Source organism: Venturia canescens, chromosome 8 (genome assembly GCF_019457755.1).
Source record: "Venturia canescens isolate UGA chromosome 8, ASM1945775v1, whole genome shotgun sequence".
In the NCBI taxonomy this organism is placed as follows: Eukaryota; Metazoa; Arthropoda; class Insecta; order Hymenoptera; family Ichneumonidae; genus Venturia; species Venturia canescens.
In genome coordinates, this window is record NC_057428.1 from 17,724,208 (window position 1) to 17,743,720 (window position 19,513).

The window sequence follows — 19,513 nt, forward strand, 5'->3', positions numbered from 1 at the left end:
CCACTGAAATCTCTTAACCTTCAATTTTTGTTATAAAAATGCAACTGTGAGTTGTATGGAAAAAAAACCATGACTTAAAAATAACACCAGACATTTTTATTTCGCCTTAAAACCACACGTTGACGGTCTGACGCGAAGCTCGACATTTAGTTCCTTTGCAAAGTCCGTAGCAAAATATTTTGATCTTGACTCTCGTGAATAATCTCGATAATGACACCTCTCTAAATGTCGAAAAATCTATATGTAAGCAGGTTTTTTTTAAGAGGCTCAAACATGTTTTGATCTCGGTATTTCAAGCTTGTTGTGAGTTACTACTTTTATATGTCGGTTTTTTCATTCTAAATAAGCGATGCACATATATTGTATTTATTTTCTTAACCCCAAAAACTACAAGAAAAGTGGCAAGTACCTCTTGATGGAGAAATGGCGGTTGAGATTTTTCAGCTTCAATTCTTTGAAATGAGCCATCGTGTTTTTTATCGTGTTTATTCATTTAAGGGCGTGTCGTGATATCATTCAAATCTATAATTCACTTACGAGCTATAAACATATTTACATATAAACACACGATCACGCATCAGCGTGAGCCCCGCGGGATGAGCTTGAATGTTTTAAAACCGGAACCAAGTGATGCGCATTCAATGTTTAGCAGAAAAAATAACATGTTTTTTCTATTAACTCTGCTTCTTTGCACAACACAAACATTCCTTTTCTATGTGACTCAAATGCCGCGATCGTCTAAATGAAAACCTTCGAGAGTAAGAAACCGGCCCAGTGTAATTAGTAGCATATTTACAGAACGATGAAAAATTCTCGGCACCTTGTAGCTCACGCAAAAAAACTGAAGTAGCGTTACAATTTTTGTATACGAACATTATTTTAATTTTTCTAGAATACGACTCGTACATTTTTTACTATTTTCTAACCAAAGCGTGTAAATATTTGGGAAATTTAGCCAACTTTTCTAGAGGCTGACACGAGGATTAAAAATTTTCACTTTTCTGCAAACCGTCAACGAAATTAAACGTAATCGGATGGAGAATTTTAAAAATTCTTCCAGACAAACGTTTGGAGCTCGTTTTTTTTTGTGGCTCGTTTAGCCTGGTGTTTCATTGTGAAATTTTGCACGAGACTGATACAAAGGTACTTTATCCGAGAGGGCGTGAGACGAAGAGGGGCATTCACAAGTCAGGTAACTACGTGTAGAATATATTATTATTATCGTTATAATTATTGTTATTTGTAAATATTGTTAAAAGAGCTGAAATCGTGGTAAAACTGCAGGAGACAGGCCTTTCCTTGAAAAAAGAATTCTGCAACAATTCACATTAGACCTGAAATGGTGCTCTTTGCCATGGAAAAACAAGTCATCGTAGTTCTTCTATGGAGTAGTTTCGAAGAATTTATTTTTTACAAGGTCTTATGAAATCTTAGCTGTCAACATATAAGCGAATATTTGATTTTTTTTCGTTTACGCAGTAGTTGTTTAATGTTTGTCAAAGTGAGGCCCGTTTTCTGCAGTTTTGCCAGAATCGTTAATAATGCTAACCACCGTTACGCCAGAAACAGCCAGATCATGAGTATCACTGCGAGCCACAGAAAACACTTGGACATAAATTGATCATCTTCGTATTGAGGTGTTCCTCGAGGTGCTGGAAAAACGTACATGTTGAAATGAATAAACATTCCTTGTTGGAAAATTTTCTATCGTACGGGTCATCGACATAAAATGCACTATCAAAAAGATTCATAATTTTTTTTCATTATTTTCTCATTATTTTACGATTAGACTTGCAAACTGAATTGTTTTTTAACTGTTTTAGATGCTAGCGCCTTGAAAAAAAGCAAAAATATTGGAGAAAAATATCAAGTACCTGATCCAGCTCGTAGTTCGCCAAAGTTGAAAGTTGAAGTGAAAAAGCCGAATGGAAAAGCACCGATACCAAAGGACATGTGAAATCCTCCGTCTCCAATACCAAGACCTGAGAAACTATTGCCCTCTGGCTCTGATCTTTGACCTGCCGGACGTGGTGGGACGTTGTTCCTGTAAAAGAATTCAGTTCAGATAGTAGATTTGTAAAAAATCTTTTTCCATATTTTTGACTCACCTTGGATCCTCCTGTTTCGTTGCTCCACGCCCGTACAATGGAATGACTTTTTCTTTGCTTATGGCAGCTTTGCAGACGGGACAAACTTGTTTAGCAGGTCGAGTCTCAAGCCATTGATGCAAACAGGGCCAGCTGAAATAGTTGAAACAGTTTCTGTTATTTCAATTTCTCAAAGAGTTAATATTTTTCAAGTCTCCTTACTTAAAATTTTGTCTGATTTTATTAACGATTATCTAATTCTAATAAACAATATAAAAAACAACTAACAGAAGTTTGATAGCAAAATGTTTCTTTATGGATGGACAATTTATCATTTACATGATTTGAGCTTGAGGATTTGTTAAATAAAAACATAGAAAGATAGTGATTTCTGTACCAGAAAAGATGGCCGCACATACTAACAACGGCATCTTTAGCCACGTCCAGGCAAATATTACACTCGAACATTCGATCATCTTTTTCTTTCTCCTCTGTTGTGGATCCTGAAGGCCTCGATGGCCCAGGTTGTTCTTCGACGGTGCTCATTTTTTTGAATTACTGAATAATCAAGATAATGAAATTTATTAATGAAGCAGAATTTTGTCATGTGAATTGCTGACGTTACTTGATAATGATGAGATTTCAAAATTATTTTCCTTGGCTGCTAAGTTTTTCTTAAATACACTAGAATTCTCATTTGAGAAAACAAAGCTCTCTATTCACTTTTATAGGAGTATGCATAATCATTGTTGAAGAGTTTTTGGTTATCAATGATCGAGCGAAAATATAAAATAAAACGATGACACAAATGGAACCACATATATGCTTGAAATATAAAACAAGAAAATGAATTGACATGGAATAAAGGTCGTCTCTGTTTGACTTGTTTGTTGCTCAAACAATTCATTAGTATTATTTCGGCATTATTATTTGAAAGTGTCAATGCTCGTAACGGCTCAAGGACAATCAAACTTTCCTATAGTTTTTACGAATTGCTAATTATGGTTCATCTAACAGAACAAGTATTGGTGAGAATTTTCGTATCGCACACCGATAATCACATATCCCATTTGAGCATCACAAAACACAATTTTCTTTAATGATAATAATGATAAAAAGTGAAGTATTCCTAAAAATCAATTACGACAAAAGACAAGGCATGCTTAAAGGTGCGTAAGACGCGCAAAAAGAGATACTGGGAAAACAAAAATTTTATAAAAATAGATAACGAAGATAAACGTCACTGCTTCGGCTTGAATACAAGAAAATGGATAAAATGAAAATAAAATGTGAACGTATACACAAACAGGTTTACGATCTTGTCAGATCCACGGAGAACGGCAGGCAGAAGAAAAATAATAAAAATCGCACGACCGCCGGAGACTTTGGCAATCAATTGGCGAACGTGCCTTTTTTTTATCTTTCACGAAGAATTTTTGTTCAGATCATCCGGTTGTGCATTCACGTACGTAGTAATTTGACAGTTTTGCGACGTGGAAATTCCTCCGACTGCACGACACTCACAACACTTTCGGAGAATAGTAGAGCTTGAGGACTTGAGGTGATTTTCGCTGGATTTTTTCTTATTAACCTCGGATTGATAAGCGGGCGAACAAGCGACTTTGATCTGGATAAAATTTCACGCACGTAGTATGTGTTTCAAAACTCTTAAATAAAACGTATTAAATGAATCTACTATCCACTGCCTTTGGCTTTCATCCCCACCGTGGGCCCCCTTGCGATGGGCTGACTGGGCTGAAATCGCTACGCACACGTCAGTGCTACGCGATCATCGACACAAATGCGAGGAGAAAAGCAGGGGGGGGGGGGGAAGGAAGGAAAAGACCGCCGCGGGGTGGGAGAATCGTATTGCGATCGGATCAGCGATAGCAGATATAGCAGCAGTAGTAATGTAATGTAGTGGCAAATATGATCACAACACTGCGTCAATCGTGAAACTCGATTCAGCAAAATGACTTATCGCTTTTATTCCAAGTAGCCATTATGATTTGCAGTATCAAGTTTGTGATTATTTTTTTTTTCTCATTTTTGAGATTGACCGTGATAGCCGAGTAATCTATACTTCACCGTTAGTAGAAGGAAGTTGCAAATTTAGCGGCAAAATTTGAATTCATTAATACCACACTGCAAAATTGTAAATAAATCAACATCAAATAAAAAATTTAATGAATATGCAAAATATTGAAGTTGATCAGGTTTTCAAGAATTGGGATATTCCAGACCTGTTTCAAACAAGCCCAAAATATTTTTTAAGGTTAACATCATATCGATAAAGAGTCATACGTGCGAAACACATCAAACTAGGATAATGGTTTGTAAACATCACTGTAATAGTGTTTAACAAAAATTGCATATTTTTGTTCACTTTTAATAATTGATAATTACCAAGAACAGAGCTGAGGGACATCCATCTAATTCTAAAAAATTCAAGAAAAGATGGAATACAAGTGTTTTAACTAATGTTAAAAGAAACCCAAACTAACTGTATTTATGAATAAATTTTACAGAATAGTTTTTCATAGAAATTGTAAAAAAATCACCAATCTACCCTCTAGAATCGTAAGTAGAAATGTAATAATTATTTTTGTCATTATCGTTGTGTGTTATTTTTGTTTAAAGCTAATTTTTCAACAGAAGACAATCGTTGAAGATAAGACAAGACATCTTTTAATATGCGATTGAATGCACACACATGTTTCTTCAATCTCGAAAATCTTAAATTTCATCTTTGATCAATGTTGAGCCCCTCACGAAACCTTTTGATTCAAGAAGCTTATTGCATTCCTCTCGGGTGAATTGAGAAAGAGGGAGCCTCTCGATCTCCTAAAACAGATTATCAACAGAATCATTGGTAACACATGAGGTATACGGTATACGAAAATATTTATTTATATTTTCAGTGACCCAGCATACAATAAGTATTCGATTTGAATTAAATATATTGAAATTTCAAAAATTTTTACTTCAATACTGTGTCAGAGATGTAACAGTGAAAATATTTTTGATTAGTTGTTTTACCGTTATGAAAATACTCACTTCGTCGTGATCGTCGTGGAGTATAAGCTCTGGAGGGGCGCCCTGTTTGTGTTTGAATTCGACGGAATCACTGATGATAGAAAATCATTAAGGAAAATTGAAAAAACTTTAGAATTTCGATTAATTCATTCAAAAGGATACTAATACGGCAAATCCTCGAAAATAAACTGTTTCACATCGGGAAGACGATTTAGGGAGCAGCCTCGACAACTCTGAAAAAAACGATAGTCTGTGAAATTGGAATATTTTCGAATAAAACTCGAAACTCGTCATAATATAAATGTACTTGTCGTCATAACTAAATGTAGACGAATGTACAGTAGCGATTGTGCCGGTACACACAGCTAAACGAACAGTTTTATCCTTATATTCTTGGCTCTAATAAGGTAATTACGATTTAATTGAGAATGATATTTTTACATACTTCTACGACCGCTCTGGAGTATCTCCTGTTTGCCGAAGTTTCCGTTGAAATGACAAAACAAATTGCAACAATTAGCACCGCGATCATTCGAGACATTTTGATGTCTTATGTTTATCGTCGTTCGACGTAGTTTTCCTCTCGCTCTCGTCTCTGCTGGTTTTGCAGGTATATTTACGAGTTGATCCTATATGGCGCTACTATCGTTGTAGCATCATTTCCGGTTTCTATCCTGTACCAATTACTCTGCTGCTACACCGGAAGTTCATGCAGGGCGCCATAGCGAGATGTACGATGTACAACTCCTTCATGTTTAGTGGCCTCAAGCGTCTCGTTGTTCATGTTATTAGTGATATACCGGTGTCGCGAAAAGTATTGAAAAGCGATATTATTTCACATGTCTATACAAAAATTTTGATTAATTGATAAGCAATTTCGAAAAATCAATAGACGAGTCATAGAAGACAATAGTGACAAATTTTACAAGCGGTGTTATATCTGGAAAAATGGCGCTCTCCTGCGCAAGTAAGATTTCTGTTCCATTATCAATAGTACATATAGTTTATAAAATATAAACATCTGAACAAATCAAAGCTTTAAGTGCAATTGTTTTTTCACTGTAATACCATTATTATTTTCAATGAGAAGCTCTCTTCACAGAGACCGATTGCACATAACCTTAAAAGCCTGTAGTTCCAAATGACTTGGTTATGTATAAATAATACAATTCAACTTTTTTTTCACAGTATCAAACGAGGTTCCGGAGCAGCCGGTAGTTTCACCAGCGTCAGGTTCGATTTTTGAAAAACGTCTCATTGAAAAGTACGTTTCAGAAAATGGAGTTGATCCAATTAATGGAGCCGATCTCAAAATCGAAGATCTCATAGAACTGAAGAGTAGGTTTTTTTCTGGTCATGTTCTTGTGAACTTGTGCTTCTTACGCATTCTGAGTGTTTTTAGTTAATTTAGAAAAAAAAACAGATAAAATGTTACTTTTTTGTCCTGTTGCAGCAACTCCCATTGTCAAACCAAAACCTCCAAGCGCTACTTCAATTCCTGCCATATTGAAGATTCTGCAGGATGAATGGGATGCAGTTATGTTACATTCGTTTACACTTCGACAGCAACTGCAAACTGCAAGACAAGAACTGTCGCATGCTCTTTATCAGCATGATGCTGCTTGTCGAGTCATTGCCAGATTAACGAAGGAAGTAACAGCTGCTCGAGAGGCTTTAGCCACATTGAAACCCCAAGCTGGAATTGCGCAAATGGCAGCAATTCCCCAGCCGGTAAGTCAACCTTGTTATATATTTTTGAAATTCGCTTATGACTCGTAAGCGTTCTTTCATTCGATTTGAAACAGTTGATGAGACTTGAATCTTTAAATCTGCGTGACAGCATTTTTGAAACCCTAGTCGTTGTTGATAAGTGCTTTGACAAATGTTTTTTTTCTACAGGCCTTGGCAGTGGAGGCTGGAGGAGCTGCGGCACAGCCATCAGAACAGGCTGGAATCACGGAAGATGTGATCCAGAAACTGCAGGAAAGGGCTACGGTTCTAACTCAAGAGAGGAAGCGACGTGGTAGATCGATACCCGAAGATTTACTGCCTCAAGAGAGTATTCGTGAATTCCAAACATTGGCATCACATCCGGTAAGAATATGGATGCTTTTCTCATTCATTCATTGATCAACTTGAGTTCAATGAAAGATCAATGAAAGATGCACAATGAGCTCTCGTTTGAGCTAATCAAAAGTTGCTCGATAAAATTAATATTTTTTCTCACAGGGTCTACATTCTGCCAGTGTACCTGGAATTCTCGCAATTGACATACACGGTGCTGATACCAGTAAAATATTGACTGGCGGTGCTGACAAAAATGCAACAGTATTTAACAAAGATACGGAACAAGTTGTTGCTATATTGAAGGGGCACACTAAAAAAGTAAGTGTAAAATTGATAATTTTATTCTGTTTCACGAATAATAAAATTGCCTCCAATAATCTTTCTTTTGAGCAAGAAGTTAATAAATTTTTCAATGGCACGGTTTTTTTCAGGTCACGAGGGTAATTTACCATCCCGACGAAGATATTGTGATGACAGCATCACCGGATTCAACGATTCGTGTATGGAACGTAGAAACAGCTCAAACGACGCTTTTGTTGCGGGCGCATGATTCTCCAGTCACCGGTCTTTCTTTGCATCCGACTGGTGATTATTTGCTCAGTTCGTCATTGGATCAACACTGGGCATTTTCGGATATTCGTACTGGCAGATTACTTACTAAGGTACGTGTATTCATTAACGATGAATTCGCTCATTTTTCTAGTTTATCACTGGAGATATTGAGGCTTGCAGCTCTTCATGGGAAGAGCAAAGTTTTTTGCTGTACAAATGAATTCAAACAAAATCGATTTGATTAGGTCGCTGGGCCAGGAAGTCAACCGCTGACCACTGCACAATTCCACCCGGATGGTTTGATTTTCGGAACTGGTACAGCAGATTCCCAGGTCAAGATTTGGGATTTGAAGGAACAATCGAACGTGGCCAATTTCCCGGGGCATTCAGGGCCGATAACTGCTATAAGTTTTTCAGAAAATGGATATTACTTAGCAACTGCTGCTGAAGATTCGTGCGTCAAACTTTGGGATTTGCGTAAATTGAAGAACTTCAAAACCCTTCAAATGGACGAAAGTTACGAGGTTAAAGATCTGTGTTTCGATCAAAGTGGCACATATCTCGCAGTCGCTGGATCAGATGTTAGGTGAGTAATCCTTTTTTTATCCGCGTCATTTCCTATTATTTTGCTTCAACTCTTATTCTAATCCAATTTATTCGCTTTCAGGATTTACCTGTGTAAACAGTGGCAAGAGTTGAAGGTCTTCAATGACCACACAGCCACTGCGACGGGCGTACGGTTCGGTAAACACGCACAATACATTGCATCGACCAGCATGGACAGGACGTTGAAGTTATACGGTCTTTCATGAATTTAAGTGTTCCGGAATAAAAACTATCCGACTTCAGTTTGGATCCTATTTTAATAAATGAAAACTTTCCGAACATTGTATACTAATGTCAGTTTTTCATAACAAGATATGTCAATAAATATTGTGAAAAAAATTGATTTTCATTCCTTCAATTAGAAAACGTCGTTCTCACAATGCTCCTTCATTTTCAGAGTAATATAATTACCGTTATCAATGAAAATTAGTTGAGTCGTTATAGCATGTAACTGCCGTATTGATGTTTTTCGAGGATTCTCTCGAAAAAATTTCTCAACAATTATTTTGTAAAATGAGCAAAACAATTTTTGAAGTTTAATGAAAATTTGAATAGAATGATTGCGCTCCTGTGATATATGAAAAAACCATGGTGCAGCGACACTAACGACTAACGACGCCACGACGTCTGATGGGACAGTTGTAGGAATGGCATATCATAAAAACCGAAAACACTCGGAACAAAAATGGCGACTCCCGTACGTTCAGCAGTTCGCCAAGTGAAGCCTCTTTTGTCACTTGACAGTTCGGAGGCCAGACGGAGAGCACTGAATTTATACCGATCATGGTATCGTCAAATTCCTTACATAGGCGAGTACAATTTTCATGCGTCAGGAGTTGTTTTGTTGAAGAATCAGAACAATAATGAGGACTAAGTTCCTAACCTCAAAAAATAGTCAATGTTTTACATAATACATATAAAAATTGGGCTTTAAACAATAACAAAATAAAATTCTGGCAATTCGATATCCATATTGCTTCCAGAGCCACTGATTAAATGTTTCTTTAAAATATCAATTATTCGTAATAGAATTTCTAAACCATCGATCGTAATGTGGGTTTTCAAATGTGTAGCTATGGACTTCGATCTTCCATTGAACGAAAACGATTTGAGGAAAAAATTACGTGATGAATTTATGAAGCACAGAAACGTTAAGGATATCAGAGTTATCGATATGCTTGTGATAAAGGTAAATTTTGTCAAATTTTTCTCTTGTTACTTTGTTCAATATGAATCCTCAGAAAATCAAAAGATAGCATTTTAATTGAGCTCGCATTGACAGTTCTGGCTAGCGGAAAACACTTTGCTCCAATTTCATTCATTTTGAATTTCAATTTAATTCAATTATTCCAATTCACTCACAATTTCATATTCGAATCCTCCATAAATATTATTTCTTGAATGAAAATTCTCAGACTCAATACGATAGAAAGTTCGATGCATGGAAAAATAAGCTGAGTGATTAATTGTCCGTAGGGTCAAATGGAGCTGAAGGAAACAGCAAACATCTGGAAAAACAAAAATCATGTCATGTATTATTTCCGCGACACAGTGGAGAAAAAACCAACCGATTTTCTTTCCAAATTTATGACTGGCCACGATTGAAAAATCTTTCCCACAAAGTCGTTAGTAAAAAGTTAAAAATTTACTAAATGTAGGAAACTTTTACCCACTGAGAGTACAAGTAAAATAAAATAGAAGTGAGTATGGAACAAAAAAATTACAGGCTTGAAATAAAAATGTACATATGAAGAAAATTTGCAAGAAAATGGTCTATTATCCTATAGAATAAATCTTCTCTTTTCACGATAACTTAAATGTTTTGTTTTTCATTTTTCCTTTCTTTTATTACAAGAGTATCGCGTGCTGGAGAAAAAAAAAGTTGAAACAATCGCAACACTTGTTACAGAAGATGATAGTTGCTCTAATTTACATAGTTCATCTTTTTACATCGATATATTATTATTCCATCAGTTATATACATTTGACATCGTTGTGGATATATTACTAAGCACCTTAGGTACAATCTAGTTCACTTTTCACAGCCATACAGACAAATTTGCTTTCCTTCAGTGAACAAGTTATAATAGATTAAATATACATAATCGAGGCTATATTATCGGTCCGAGCTTACAAAATATAGAGTTCGGCCATCGCTTAAAGTTGATTCGCTTGTAAAACAGTTTCAAATCTCAACGAGGTTCCCTCTCGTTGTCGTCTAATAGTCAAATCTTCATATTTTTACGTTCTGTCTTCCCACGGATGCAATTTATCTCGGAAGAGTTTATCGTATATTTTATATATTTATCACCCGTAACACGCATACGTGGTATCAAAATCCTCGAAACACACACGCACACACACATACGGACTCGCATACGCATATACACATAATAATATATTTTCATATGAAGATACAGGACGAGGCAAAAACTTTTACTAGCTCAAAAATATTTTGTTCACAAATACTCGTGCAGCTTTGCTCGATAACATTTTTCTCTGTACTCGTCTAGCTAATATTTGAGGTGTCATTTTTTGACTCATCCTGTATGAAAAAAAAAAAAAAAAAAAAAAAAACACTCAGACTAATTGGGCAAGTGTCGGATGTGCGTTGATTCGCGCACCTAAATTCGGCGCTGAAATTGCGTCGAAAATTCGGTAAGCCTGACGAGATTTTTAATTCATTATGATAATATGATTTATCTATAAAATATCTAAGTATTAAAAAATATACAGTGTCGGTAACTTTGATATACAACAAATTGCACGGATCGCTAAGCTTACAAGGAAATAATAATAATAAATGGCCACGAAAAAAGAATAAATCGTACTCGTGATTGGTTAAATCTAAATGCGCTTCCTCCTGGAGCGCAATCTCGAACGACGGGGAGCGGGCCTTTTTTTTCGGCTTTTTCTTTACCGCCGTTTTTGTTTTTTGATAAACTTTCCACCGGATCGGAGCGTCGTGGAAATTTTTTTCCTCGTAATGCCATTTGACTGTGTGACTTTTCACTGCGACATTAATGGAAAAAATAATGAGAGGACACAAAAATTAAGTCGGTACATCGATTACAATGTATTAATATTTTTTAAAAATGAACGATGAAAATATATATATTCACTCGGCATTACGTAATTCAAATGACGTCATAATTGTCTTGTATTCTGGGTTGGGCGTACTTCTATAATGGCGTTAAAAAAATAGATTTTGCATCACGTTCTCGGTGCCGAGAGTCAGACGTGATTCTAATCGTTTTCTTTGCTTTTCTTTTTCTCTTCGCTTCTGACGGAGATAAGATGGTGGGAATAATAAATTAAAAAAAATATATGAAAAATAATCAAACGATGCTTTCACGCTCGGATTGTATGTCGTAGCCGGCAATAACCCCGCGCCTGAGAGAAACATCGCTGTTGCGCAAACCATTGCCGTTGAACAAATTGACGAGCCAACTTCTAATGGAATTACGAGCAGATGATTTTTTGTCCGGTACGCTGTTGTCAGTACTGGGGGTAGGGACAACTTGATCGAGGGATCTCCATCTTTTCATTGTTACAGCCTCACCGGAGCAAGTATTTTCGTCTCCCAATAGAGGAATTTGTGCCTCGTTCAATGAGTTGTCTACTCCGGAAACGATGATAACATTACCATTCGGATAATTGTTGTTCAACAATTTGTCCGTGAGATTAGTCTTTGAGTTGCTTTTTCTCGTTGTGCATTTGTCGCAATTTTCCAACGAGCGAAAACTTCTTTTCGCTTCTTTCCAGCGAAGCTGGCACGACTCTAATTTTTTGTTAACGAGCTCGACGGGAAAGGGATCGAGCGATCGAGACTCCCGGATTATCGTCTGCGACGGATAATCGCTCGTAGTCGAGGACGAAGCAATCGTCGATAAGACGCGAGGATTTTTACGGAACTTTGCTCGCGATTCGAGGAAAAGATCGTCCAGGGCCAGTTTTATGTTCGCCGCTCGATCCTCAGCTTCCTCCCGAATCGTCACGTTCTCCAGAGTCGTTTTCGACACACTGTCCATCAGATAGAGCGGCGATCTATCGAGTTTGCTGAGACGCAGTGAACGCTGTACCGGGCTCGATCCACCGCATTGCGAGACCGAATCGTCTCCCGTTGGTTTCGGTACGCTCGAGTGTCGACGGCTTCCCGCACCGAGCATCGCCAGCAACGAGGCTTGCCGCGAATCCGCATTCAATTTTGGACTCCTTCGTGGACGACAAAAAAGTGGCGGCAGATCGTCAACGTCAACCTGTTGAAATGAACATTTTTTTTGTAACGGTATAAAATCAAGTTTCCTCGAATACTGAAAATTTCAACTTTATACCAAAATACTCCTCTAGACTTTCGCAGACTAATATCGATAGCTAAAAAGCTTACCTCTCGCTTCTGTATGGCTTTTTCGTTGGCTCCCGTGAGCCAGTACGTTTTCACGGCTCCTTTTCCCTTCATATGAACGACACCGCGTTCCTCCACGATGTAACCACCGATTTTATCCAAGGCGTCTTTGCACTGACTGCTTATGTGTATTTTCAGCGGCTCGCCGTTCGACTCCATCCGCGAGGCTGAATTCACGGTATCACCGAAAAGGCAGTATCTCGGCATCGTTAGACCGACAACACCCGCTACAACAGGGCCTAGTTTTGCGAGGGAACCGATCATATTAATCTTTTTGTGACGAAAACGAGGAAAAGTATCTCGAGAATCGGAAGTTGAAAAAAGTTTTTTAAATCATTGAAAAATCCAGGAAACACGATTTTGCCGTTATCGGCTATTACACTAATTGTTGTTCATAAATTGTACCTGTATGTATTCCGATTCTCAGTTTCAAAGTATCTTGAGGCCTGTGAGCAATCGTGTGTACTTTGACAGCGCTCAAAAGGTCCAGTGACATTGAAGCGATTTCTCCGGCGTGTCTGTTTCCATTTTTCAGCGGCAGTCCGGAAACCTGAAACGATTATTTCTTGTAACCTCGCCACGAAGCATCATAAAATGGGGAAAATAGTTGATTGCCAGAGCATTCGGAGGAGTTATAAAATACTAAGAATACTAGAGAGCTAATTCAATAATGAATTTACGTTTTAAATTTGTAAAACTTTTTCAACTGAATAGCAAACTTTGACTTACCACCATGTAAGCATCTCCAATAGTTTCAACTTTGTACACATCGTAACCTTTTATTATGCGATCGAACAGCGTGTATAAATCGTTCAAAAAATTCACCACCTGTTACGAAGAGAAAACAAAATATTCGTACAACTGATTTCTGATCGTTTCAGATCAATCTGAATCGACGACTGTATTTTTTCTGAAATTAGTTACGTACTTGGAACGGAGTGCTTTCCGCTGACATTGCAGTGAAGCCAACAATGTCGCTGAAATATATGGTAACCAGGTCGAACGCTTCCGGTTCTACGCCGATTCCGTTTGTTAAACAATTGGCCACAGGTCTGGGAAAACCAATAAAATAATGAAGACATTGTTTTATCATGAAAAATATCGAGTTTCTTGAGAATCGTGAAACAAATAACTAACTCGGGCAACATTCGATGCAACAAATCCTCAGTTTTTTGTTTTTCCTCGAAGAGAAGGCGCGTACGCTCACTGACTAGATCCTCGAGGTTGTTGGCGTACTTTTCCATCATGTCCATCATTTGGTCCATTATGTTTCGGTGACGGCCGGCCTTCATCTTTTTTAACCTAGACCTGATCGTTTTGAAATCTGGTCTCAGCTCAGGACTCTCGGCCCAACAGTCGGTTATCGTGCTTACGATATAGTCGGCGCAGTCCGCCTCCGATTCCGAAAGTATTTCGGTGTTTGGTCTGAAGGGCGGTTCACCATCTTCCGGATACCTTTTTACTCTGTCTATGATTTCTGTTAAACAGAAGAGAACAAAACTTCAAATTACTCTGCAGGCTATTAGAATAGACACGGAAAAACTATGACAGTATTTCTAGTCAATGTTAACCAGTGTTGGTCAAATAACCTTTGGGTTCCAAATTGACTCCACCGTACGGTCCCTTGCGACCGATCATCTCGAATAGGATTATGGCGAACGCATATATATCTCCTTCCTGAGTACCTTGTATCGGGGCGTTGGGATTCCGCAAGAGTTCCGGCGCTTTCCAAAACAAGTCTAAAAAAAACGTGCACACGAGCTTGAGCTACAACTTACGTTGTCCCACCTTTTTTCCAGTTTTTTTTTCAAACTATCAAACCACTTTTGTCGCAACAAGTACAGGTTTTATAATTCGCACGCGGTTCATAAAACATAGTCGTTGAATTAATCGCAAAGCAAATAGAATGAACGAACGAGAGGTATAGTAACAGAAAAAGTGAGCTCCGGTAATGTTTCTTCTCCACTCACTTCGATAATACTGATGTTCACCGATGCTGTCGGACTCGGCGCAATGGCGCATATCGTGAAGGCCAAAATCGGAGACTTGAAGTACCCATCGTGAGCTAACCACGCAATTGGAAGACTTTAGATTACCATGGCAGACTAGCACGGACGACTCGTGAATGTAAAGCATACCCTTCGTTTTTCGTTCAACAAAAGTTCAAATTCTAGATTAATCTTATTGTTAATAACAAATGAATATGAAAATATGTAACGGTGCGAAAATAGGAGAGGGAAAGGGAGAAAATTTCTTACCTTAATGAGATCATGAACTAGTGAGGCAATGAACATATCATCTAACTTTATGTCCTCGTTTTCGATGATGTCCTGAAAGCCAAGAAATTCATCATCAATCCGAAAGTGTAATTTTAATTTACTTCTCAGTCGAGTGAAGAAACAGAGCTTCAACATTTCGAGGAAGAACATTGAAAAATTAGCGAAAATTAGTTACTTACGTAGAGACTTCCTTTGGCACAATAATCGGTAATTAACAGTATTCTCATGGGCTCGACGCAAGCTCCGATAAACGAATTGAGATTTCCGTGTCTTATTTCCCGGAGTACTCGCATCTCTTTCATCATCTCTCGGGATATGTCTTTTTTCTTTGAGAATTTGAGCTCTTTTATGCGGACAACGACGCCATGATAATGCCCGGTTTGAGCGAACACTTGACCACCGCATCTCGACTCGTACGACATTGCGCTAACTAAACTTAACTGTCGAAAGAAAAAGAAAAAAAAAAACAATAAAAATTAACGAGCTTTCCGGATTCGTTTGAAAAAATGATTGTAAAATGAAAAATAATTGAAAATAAACAAGAAAAAGAAATTGAAACAAAAAAAATGGAATTTTTGATAATTTTGTAATAAAAATATTGACTGACCTTACTAGGTGAGGACATGAGATTATCGAGATGGGGATAACCATGAATATCAGCAGGGTCGATTTTCCAAAGCAGGCCCTCGATTTCTTGTTCGATTTTCCATCTTCTGTATATGCTCATTGTAACGACACCAGCACAAAAGAGTAAAACTGCAAGTACAGCAGCGGCGACAATGCTGCGTAAGTGGGTGTCATCTTTCGGGCAATGTTCGTTCAAAAAACCGCAGCCAGGCTCAGCTTCCGGTTTATTTTTACCCGGCCAATCCACGGATTCCGATGGCCTGTAAACCTGTGATAATCGAATGAATAAACGAGCTTCCAGATTGTTTCGTCCCCATAATTTTTTCTGCGTATTTAATCCAATGTTTTTATGCACTTTTATCCAATCTAAATAAACATTTACTAAATCATTTACTCGATTGTCTCCAACAACTCACTCACTAGAGTTTCACCCTGCTGAAACTGTCCAATCGGTTTCATCTGAAAGTCGCACGAGAAGTTTTCCCTTTGAAACTGATCCTTTTTCAGCGCCAGAACAGAAAAGTTGCCTTCGGAATCACCGTTTTTGTCGATCTTTATCGTAGCACCGCTTATGCCTATAAAACAACGAATAATTTTCGAATTCAGAATAATTTTGAGTTACGAAGCTCACGAGAAACGAAATAATCGTCACGAATAATTTTCATTCGCATTTTTGTTCCAACGAATACTTACTTTGGTACACACGTTTCCGTATAATCGTTTCGATTATTTGGGTACCGTTGCTAGCTATTTCGTCTAGTGTTTGATGGGGTTGTTCCCGCAGCAATTGATCCAATGCACCGGCATACAACATCACGGAGTCGTACAGATATGCTGCGTGTATAGAAACGTACTGAAACAAAAAAAAAATTGTCAGTGAAACACGATTCGAAAGTCGGAAAAGAGAATTTGACTAACTTTGGGACAAAGTCATGAATTTCAATGCTAAAAGGTAGAAACTAAAAAAAATTTTACCTTTTCGTACTTCTTGAAGAGTTCCGGTACTCCAAAATTGAAGGGTTCTTTGCTGCTGTATTCGCTAACTTTTTTCGTGAATTCCTCGTAATTTTGAGTGGGCGGTGTCGATGCAACAACCAGCAAGGAACGGGCGCGTTTCAAAAAGTCTTTCGGTTCGAGACAGTTCTTTAGATTATCGTAGTGCTCGGGCTCTAAAAATCACGAATCAAAATACTCAGTGCACGAAGAGGCTTTCCTGACGGTTTTTTTAAATATAGAAAAAGCATCGAGTGATCGAAGTAAGGTGAGAGTACGTAAAAATAAAAAATAAATATCGAATAAAGAATGAGCGAGTTAATGAGGTGCGAGGATAAGGGCGAGAATACCGACTCCATAAGTACTTGTGTGCTTCTTTGGCCGAGTACGTCATCATGTCCACGTGTATCACCATATATTCGCCGTGGTCGAGGAGCCTTTGATTCTGCATCGAGTTCATCATGTCGATCAGGGATATTGCTGTGCCCAGGAAGATGTAAACTGCAAATTAAACAAACGAAATCAATTAGCCGACAATAAATGGGAAAACGAACAGAATTTTTGTGAAATTCTACATGCATGGATTTTTACATAATTTACATAATGGAGAATTTTCAGTCTACAAAAACGATTTAATCTCTAACTTTCTCTTTGACAAAAATCCAAAATCTGAAAATTTGTTCTTGAATGTACCACGAAGAAAAACGATGAATTTTGAGTATTCTTCGCCGGATAAGTAATCAAATTGTGACTTGATCGAAAGAGCTGTTGATTGAGGTACGAAGACAAATAAATGTAATTTCAAGATCTAAAAGCGAACTGTGCTCACTCCTGGTCATGTTTTTCGTTTCCTGTATGAGTTGAAACCAAACGCCGACTTGACAGCAGGTCAAACGTTCCTCGCAACAGGTGTGTCTGTCCTCGACGGCTCGGTAGTGATTTACAGTGAGATTGTGCTTGGCAGCTTGATCCTCGAGGGACTTTGCGACGGTCGACCAGGCTCTCTCGGTGACGATGGTGAATTTGTTCCAGCCGTAATGAAGCAGGAGGGCGATCACGGATTTGGTAACTTGGGTGTCCGGAGGTTCCGTTCTCGCGAATGTTGGAACGCTCGAAGCTTTGTAATCCGAACATTTCTGTAACGAGAAGAAAAAACATACGATAACAAACGTTTAATGAATCGTGCAACTCTTCGCTGCTAAATTTTCACTTTAAATCTACAATGCCAGCGCGGACGACACTCGATAAAAAGAGTTTAAAATTTTCCAGCTGACGGTGAGCCCAAGTTCTAATTTGCTCTGTTTTGCTTTCATTCGTTCTCCGCTCTGATGGATAGAATTCTTGACACAGCCTCATTAGCATATAAATTAATACGAGAATTGAGGTTTAGCTGAAAAAGACTCTTGATGTCGTTATCTTTTTAATCACTTGATCTTGCTTTTCATTCTTTATTATTAAAAACTTTTAATTCCGTTCGTCCGCGAGGCAAGAAAATTGGTCGTTCGTAAGCGCCCTGAATTTTCGTTTAATCCCTCAATATATCTCCATATTCGAGGACAGAATATTTAAAATTTTGCAGATCTGATCTCGAACATTCGACAACATCGAGTGTCGTTTCACCGGTTTATTCACCGCTCATCACACACCAGCGGACTTTTCGTGGGGCGTAAAACATAAAAAGCTGCCAAAATCCTACCGCCGGTCCCAGCAGTCGCGTTCAATCCTATTCATCGAAATGAGCACATTTGAGAGAAAAATAAATTCGCCAACGATGAAATAAATGAATGTTTGTCTGCGTTGGAAAAAGAAACGGAAAGTGAGCCCGTGAAATGCCTCATGGAATTTGCTTTTACGGCGGAGGTTCGAAAGTTTCTCAGATCGTTTGGTATCGGTCGGTTGCGCCTCGAAGAGGTGGGCTTTGGTCATTGCCGGCTAGCTCGTGGCGTGTTATTCCTGGCCGCGGTCGGCTATATTTAGACGAGACCACCTTGAGAGAGTCCACACACGCGGAGAGCCTGCAGGGGCGGTGCCGGCTCGCCTGATGCTCTTTCGCTCTTTTCCTACCTACACGCGGACGCACGCACACGCGAATACTTGAGCGGATTGCATCGAATATTCACACGGAGGGATTAGCGTGTACGTGAATTGTGCAACCCGCGAGTCTCTCGCGTATTGTTCTCGAGGTCGAAAGGGTTTCGCCTACCTGACCCACCTCCGTGCAGCAGAGCGCGGTCGCGCTGCTCCCCTCGGGCCAACTTTTCTTTGTAGGATAAACCTTGCCAAAAATGGCCAACCATTTCGGCCGAATAAAAAACGAGGAAGCAACCTCAAAGGACGCTAATTTTCGTCCTGCGGAACGCGCGAGCATCGAAAAAAGCTTTTCCGAACGCTGGAAAATCCACGAACTTTTTTGCTCTTTTCACGATCGAAGAAACTATTTTAATTTATTCGTAATTTCGTAGTTAAATCGTCGAGCAGATGTGACAACAGCCATTTTCTATTTATATGCGTATGCATATCTATATTTTAAATCAGCTAGCTCAGGGCGCTGTCAAACCTTCCACCGTTCGTGTCTTTATTGCTCGTTAGCCTCAAACAAGTGTTTCTCTTTTTCCATTCGCAAGTGATTTTCTCCGGAAGGCTTGCTCAAGGCACATGAAAACATTAAATTTTCTTATTCTCGTTTTTGGGGCTCTTCAAAGAAGGGAGGATCTTATTTCATTAAATCCAAATGATCGCAGAGGAAGTGTGGCTGGCCCAAGAGCATAACCCTTAAAAAATGTGGTTTTCGTTAATTGTTTTCTCGACAACTAGACGGAGGATCTTACAATAATTCTGAGAATAATTGGAATTTAATAATC

The 19,513-nt window shown here is 38.5% G+C and overlaps 5 protein-coding genes across 10 annotated transcripts in view; 2 read left to right on the forward strand and 3 right to left on the reverse strand.

The window, feature by feature from the left end:
- Nucleotides 1-470: 470 nt before the first annotated feature.
- Nucleotides 471-3,870, reverse strand: LOC122414986 (E3 ubiquitin-protein ligase RNF185-like). 6 transcript variants are annotated; one of them, XM_043426724.1, is made up of 5 exons: nucleotides 3,612-3,870; nucleotides 2,485-2,645; nucleotides 2,109-2,240; nucleotides 1,875-2,044; nucleotides 471-1,652 (listed from the first exon to the last, which is right to left on the reverse strand). In XM_043426724.1, the coding sequence occupies exons 2-5, from the start codon at nucleotides 2,631-2,633 to the stop codon at nucleotides 1,555-1,557; spliced, it is 549 nt and encodes a 182-aa protein (XP_043282659.1). In that variant the 5' UTR covers nucleotides 2,634-2,645; nucleotides 3,612-3,870; the 3' UTR covers nucleotides 471-1,554. The 6 variants fall into 6 exon arrangements, with proteins under 6 accessions (XP_043282659.1, XP_043282656.1, XP_043282657.1 ...); XM_043426721.1 differs by having other exon boundaries at nucleotides 3,557-3,870; XM_043426722.1 differs by having other exon boundaries at nucleotides 2,485-2,647; nucleotides 3,500-3,870.
- An 886-nt stretch (nucleotides 3,871-4,756) lies between these two features.
- LOC122414989 (selenoprotein M-like) lies at nucleotides 4,757-5,736 on the reverse strand. Its single transcript, XM_043426726.1, has 4 exons — nucleotides 5,569-5,736; nucleotides 5,286-5,356; nucleotides 5,145-5,214; nucleotides 4,757-4,931 (listed from the first exon to the last, which is right to left on the reverse strand). Exons 1-4 carry the CDS (start codon nucleotides 5,662-5,664, stop codon nucleotides 4,824-4,826), a joined length of 345 nt encoding a protein of 114 aa, XP_043282661.1. The 5' UTR covers nucleotides 5,665-5,736; the 3' UTR covers nucleotides 4,757-4,823.
- A 107-nt stretch (nucleotides 5,737-5,843) lies between these two features.
- On the forward strand, nucleotides 5,844-8,691 carry LOC122414981 (pre-mRNA-processing factor 19-like). The gene is made up of 8 exons (XM_043426712.1): nucleotides 5,844-6,090; nucleotides 6,312-6,461; nucleotides 6,577-6,854; nucleotides 7,023-7,217; nucleotides 7,353-7,508; nucleotides 7,622-7,852; nucleotides 7,988-8,328; nucleotides 8,410-8,691. Exons 1-8 carry the CDS (start codon nucleotides 6,072-6,074, stop codon nucleotides 8,552-8,554), a joined length of 1,515 nt encoding a protein of 504 aa, XP_043282647.1. The 5' UTR covers nucleotides 5,844-6,071; the 3' UTR covers nucleotides 8,555-8,691.
- A 313-nt stretch (nucleotides 8,692-9,004) lies between these two features.
- ND-B14 (NADH dehydrogenase (ubiquinone) B14 subunit) lies at nucleotides 9,005-10,160 on the forward strand. The gene is made up of 3 exons (XM_043426725.1): nucleotides 9,005-9,157; nucleotides 9,422-9,537; nucleotides 9,825-10,160. Exons 1-3 carry the CDS (start codon nucleotides 9,034-9,036, stop codon nucleotides 9,951-9,953), a joined length of 369 nt encoding a protein of 122 aa, XP_043282660.1. The 5' UTR covers nucleotides 9,005-9,033; the 3' UTR covers nucleotides 9,954-10,160.
- Nucleotides 10,161-10,285: 125 nt separating this feature from the next.
- Nucleotides 10,286-19,513, reverse strand: part of LOC122414979 (receptor-type guanylate cyclase Gyc76C-like) — a 39,241-nt gene continuing 30,013 nt past the window's right edge. Inside the window, exons 5-20 of the mRNA XM_043426709.1 lie at nucleotides 17,482-17,788; nucleotides 17,007-17,153; nucleotides 16,635-16,828; nucleotides 16,353-16,512; nucleotides 16,080-16,234; nucleotides 15,640-15,927; nucleotides 15,212-15,472; nucleotides 15,012-15,083; nucleotides 14,724-14,892; nucleotides 14,343-14,492; nucleotides 13,891-14,230; nucleotides 13,682-13,805; nucleotides 13,483-13,581; nucleotides 13,159-13,303; nucleotides 12,736-12,992; nucleotides 10,286-12,607 (exon numbers count right to left, since the gene is read on the reverse strand). Coding sequence (XP_043282644.1) covers nucleotides 11,687-12,607; nucleotides 12,736-12,992; nucleotides 13,159-13,303; nucleotides 13,483-13,581; nucleotides 13,682-13,805; nucleotides 13,891-14,230; nucleotides 14,343-14,492; nucleotides 14,724-14,892; nucleotides 15,012-15,083; nucleotides 15,212-15,472; nucleotides 15,640-15,927; nucleotides 16,080-16,234; nucleotides 16,353-16,512; nucleotides 16,635-16,828; nucleotides 17,007-17,153; nucleotides 17,482-17,788 — 3,789 coding nt within the window. The 3' untranslated portion in view covers nucleotides 10,286-11,686. The remainder of the gene's footprint in view (nucleotides 12,608-12,735; nucleotides 12,993-13,158; nucleotides 13,304-13,482; nucleotides 13,582-13,681; nucleotides 13,806-13,890; nucleotides 14,231-14,342; nucleotides 14,493-14,723; nucleotides 14,893-15,011; nucleotides 15,084-15,211; nucleotides 15,473-15,639; nucleotides 15,928-16,079; nucleotides 16,235-16,352; nucleotides 16,513-16,634; nucleotides 16,829-17,006; nucleotides 17,154-17,481; nucleotides 17,789-19,513) is intronic.

What these genes read in the sequence shown, in the direction of transcription:
- LOC122414986 (XM_043426724.1), bottom strand. Translation starts at nt 2,633, where the DNA reads ATGAGCACCGTCGAAGAACAACCTGGGCCATCGAGGCCTTCAGGATCC. An exon ending in ATGTGCGGCCATCTTTTCTG is followed by an intron (nt 2,241 to 2,484) that starts GTACAGAAATCA and finishes CAACTATTTCAG; the next exon opens with CTGGCCCTGTTTGCATCAAT. An exon ending in CGAACTACGAGCTGGATCAG is followed by an intron (nt 1,653 to 1,874) that starts GTACTTGATATT and finishes ACGTTTTTCCAG; the next exon opens with CACCTCGAGGAACACCTCAA.
- LOC122414989 (XM_043426726.1), bottom strand. Translation starts at nt 5,664, where the DNA reads ATGTCTCGAATGATCGCGGTGCTAATTGTTGCAATTTGTTTTGTCATT. An exon ending in TTCGAGGATTTGCCGTATTA is followed by an intron (nt 5,215 to 5,285) that starts GTATCCTTTTGA and finishes TTCTATCATCAG; the next exon opens with TGATTCCGTCGAATTCAAAC. An exon ending in TCCACGACGATCACGACGAA is followed by an intron (nt 4,932 to 5,144) that starts GTGAGTATTTTC and finishes AATCTGTTTTAG; the next exon opens with GAGATCGAGAGGCTCCCTCT.
- LOC122414981 (XM_043426712.1), top strand. An exon ending in TGGCAGCAATTCCCCAGCCG is followed by an intron (nt 6,855 to 7,022) that starts GTAAGTCAACCT and finishes TTTTTTCTACAG; the next exon opens with GCCTTGGCAGTGGAGGCTGG. An exon ending in CTGGCAGATTACTTACTAAG is followed by an intron (nt 7,853 to 7,987) that starts GTACGTGTATTC and finishes CGATTTGATTAG; the next exon opens with GTCGCTGGGCCAGGAAGTCA.
- ND-B14 (XM_043426725.1), top strand. Translation starts at nt 9,034, where the DNA reads ATGGCGACTCCCGTACGTTCAGCAGTTCGCCAAGTGAAGCCTCTTTTG. An exon ending in TCGTCAAATTCCTTACATAG is followed by an intron (nt 9,158 to 9,421) that starts GCGAGTACAATT and finishes TCAAATGTGTAG; the next exon opens with CTATGGACTTCGATCTTCCA. An exon ending in TCGATATGCTTGTGATAAAG is followed by an intron (nt 9,538 to 9,824) that starts GTAAATTTTGTC and finishes AATTGTCCGTAG; the next exon opens with GGTCAAATGGAGCTGAAGGA.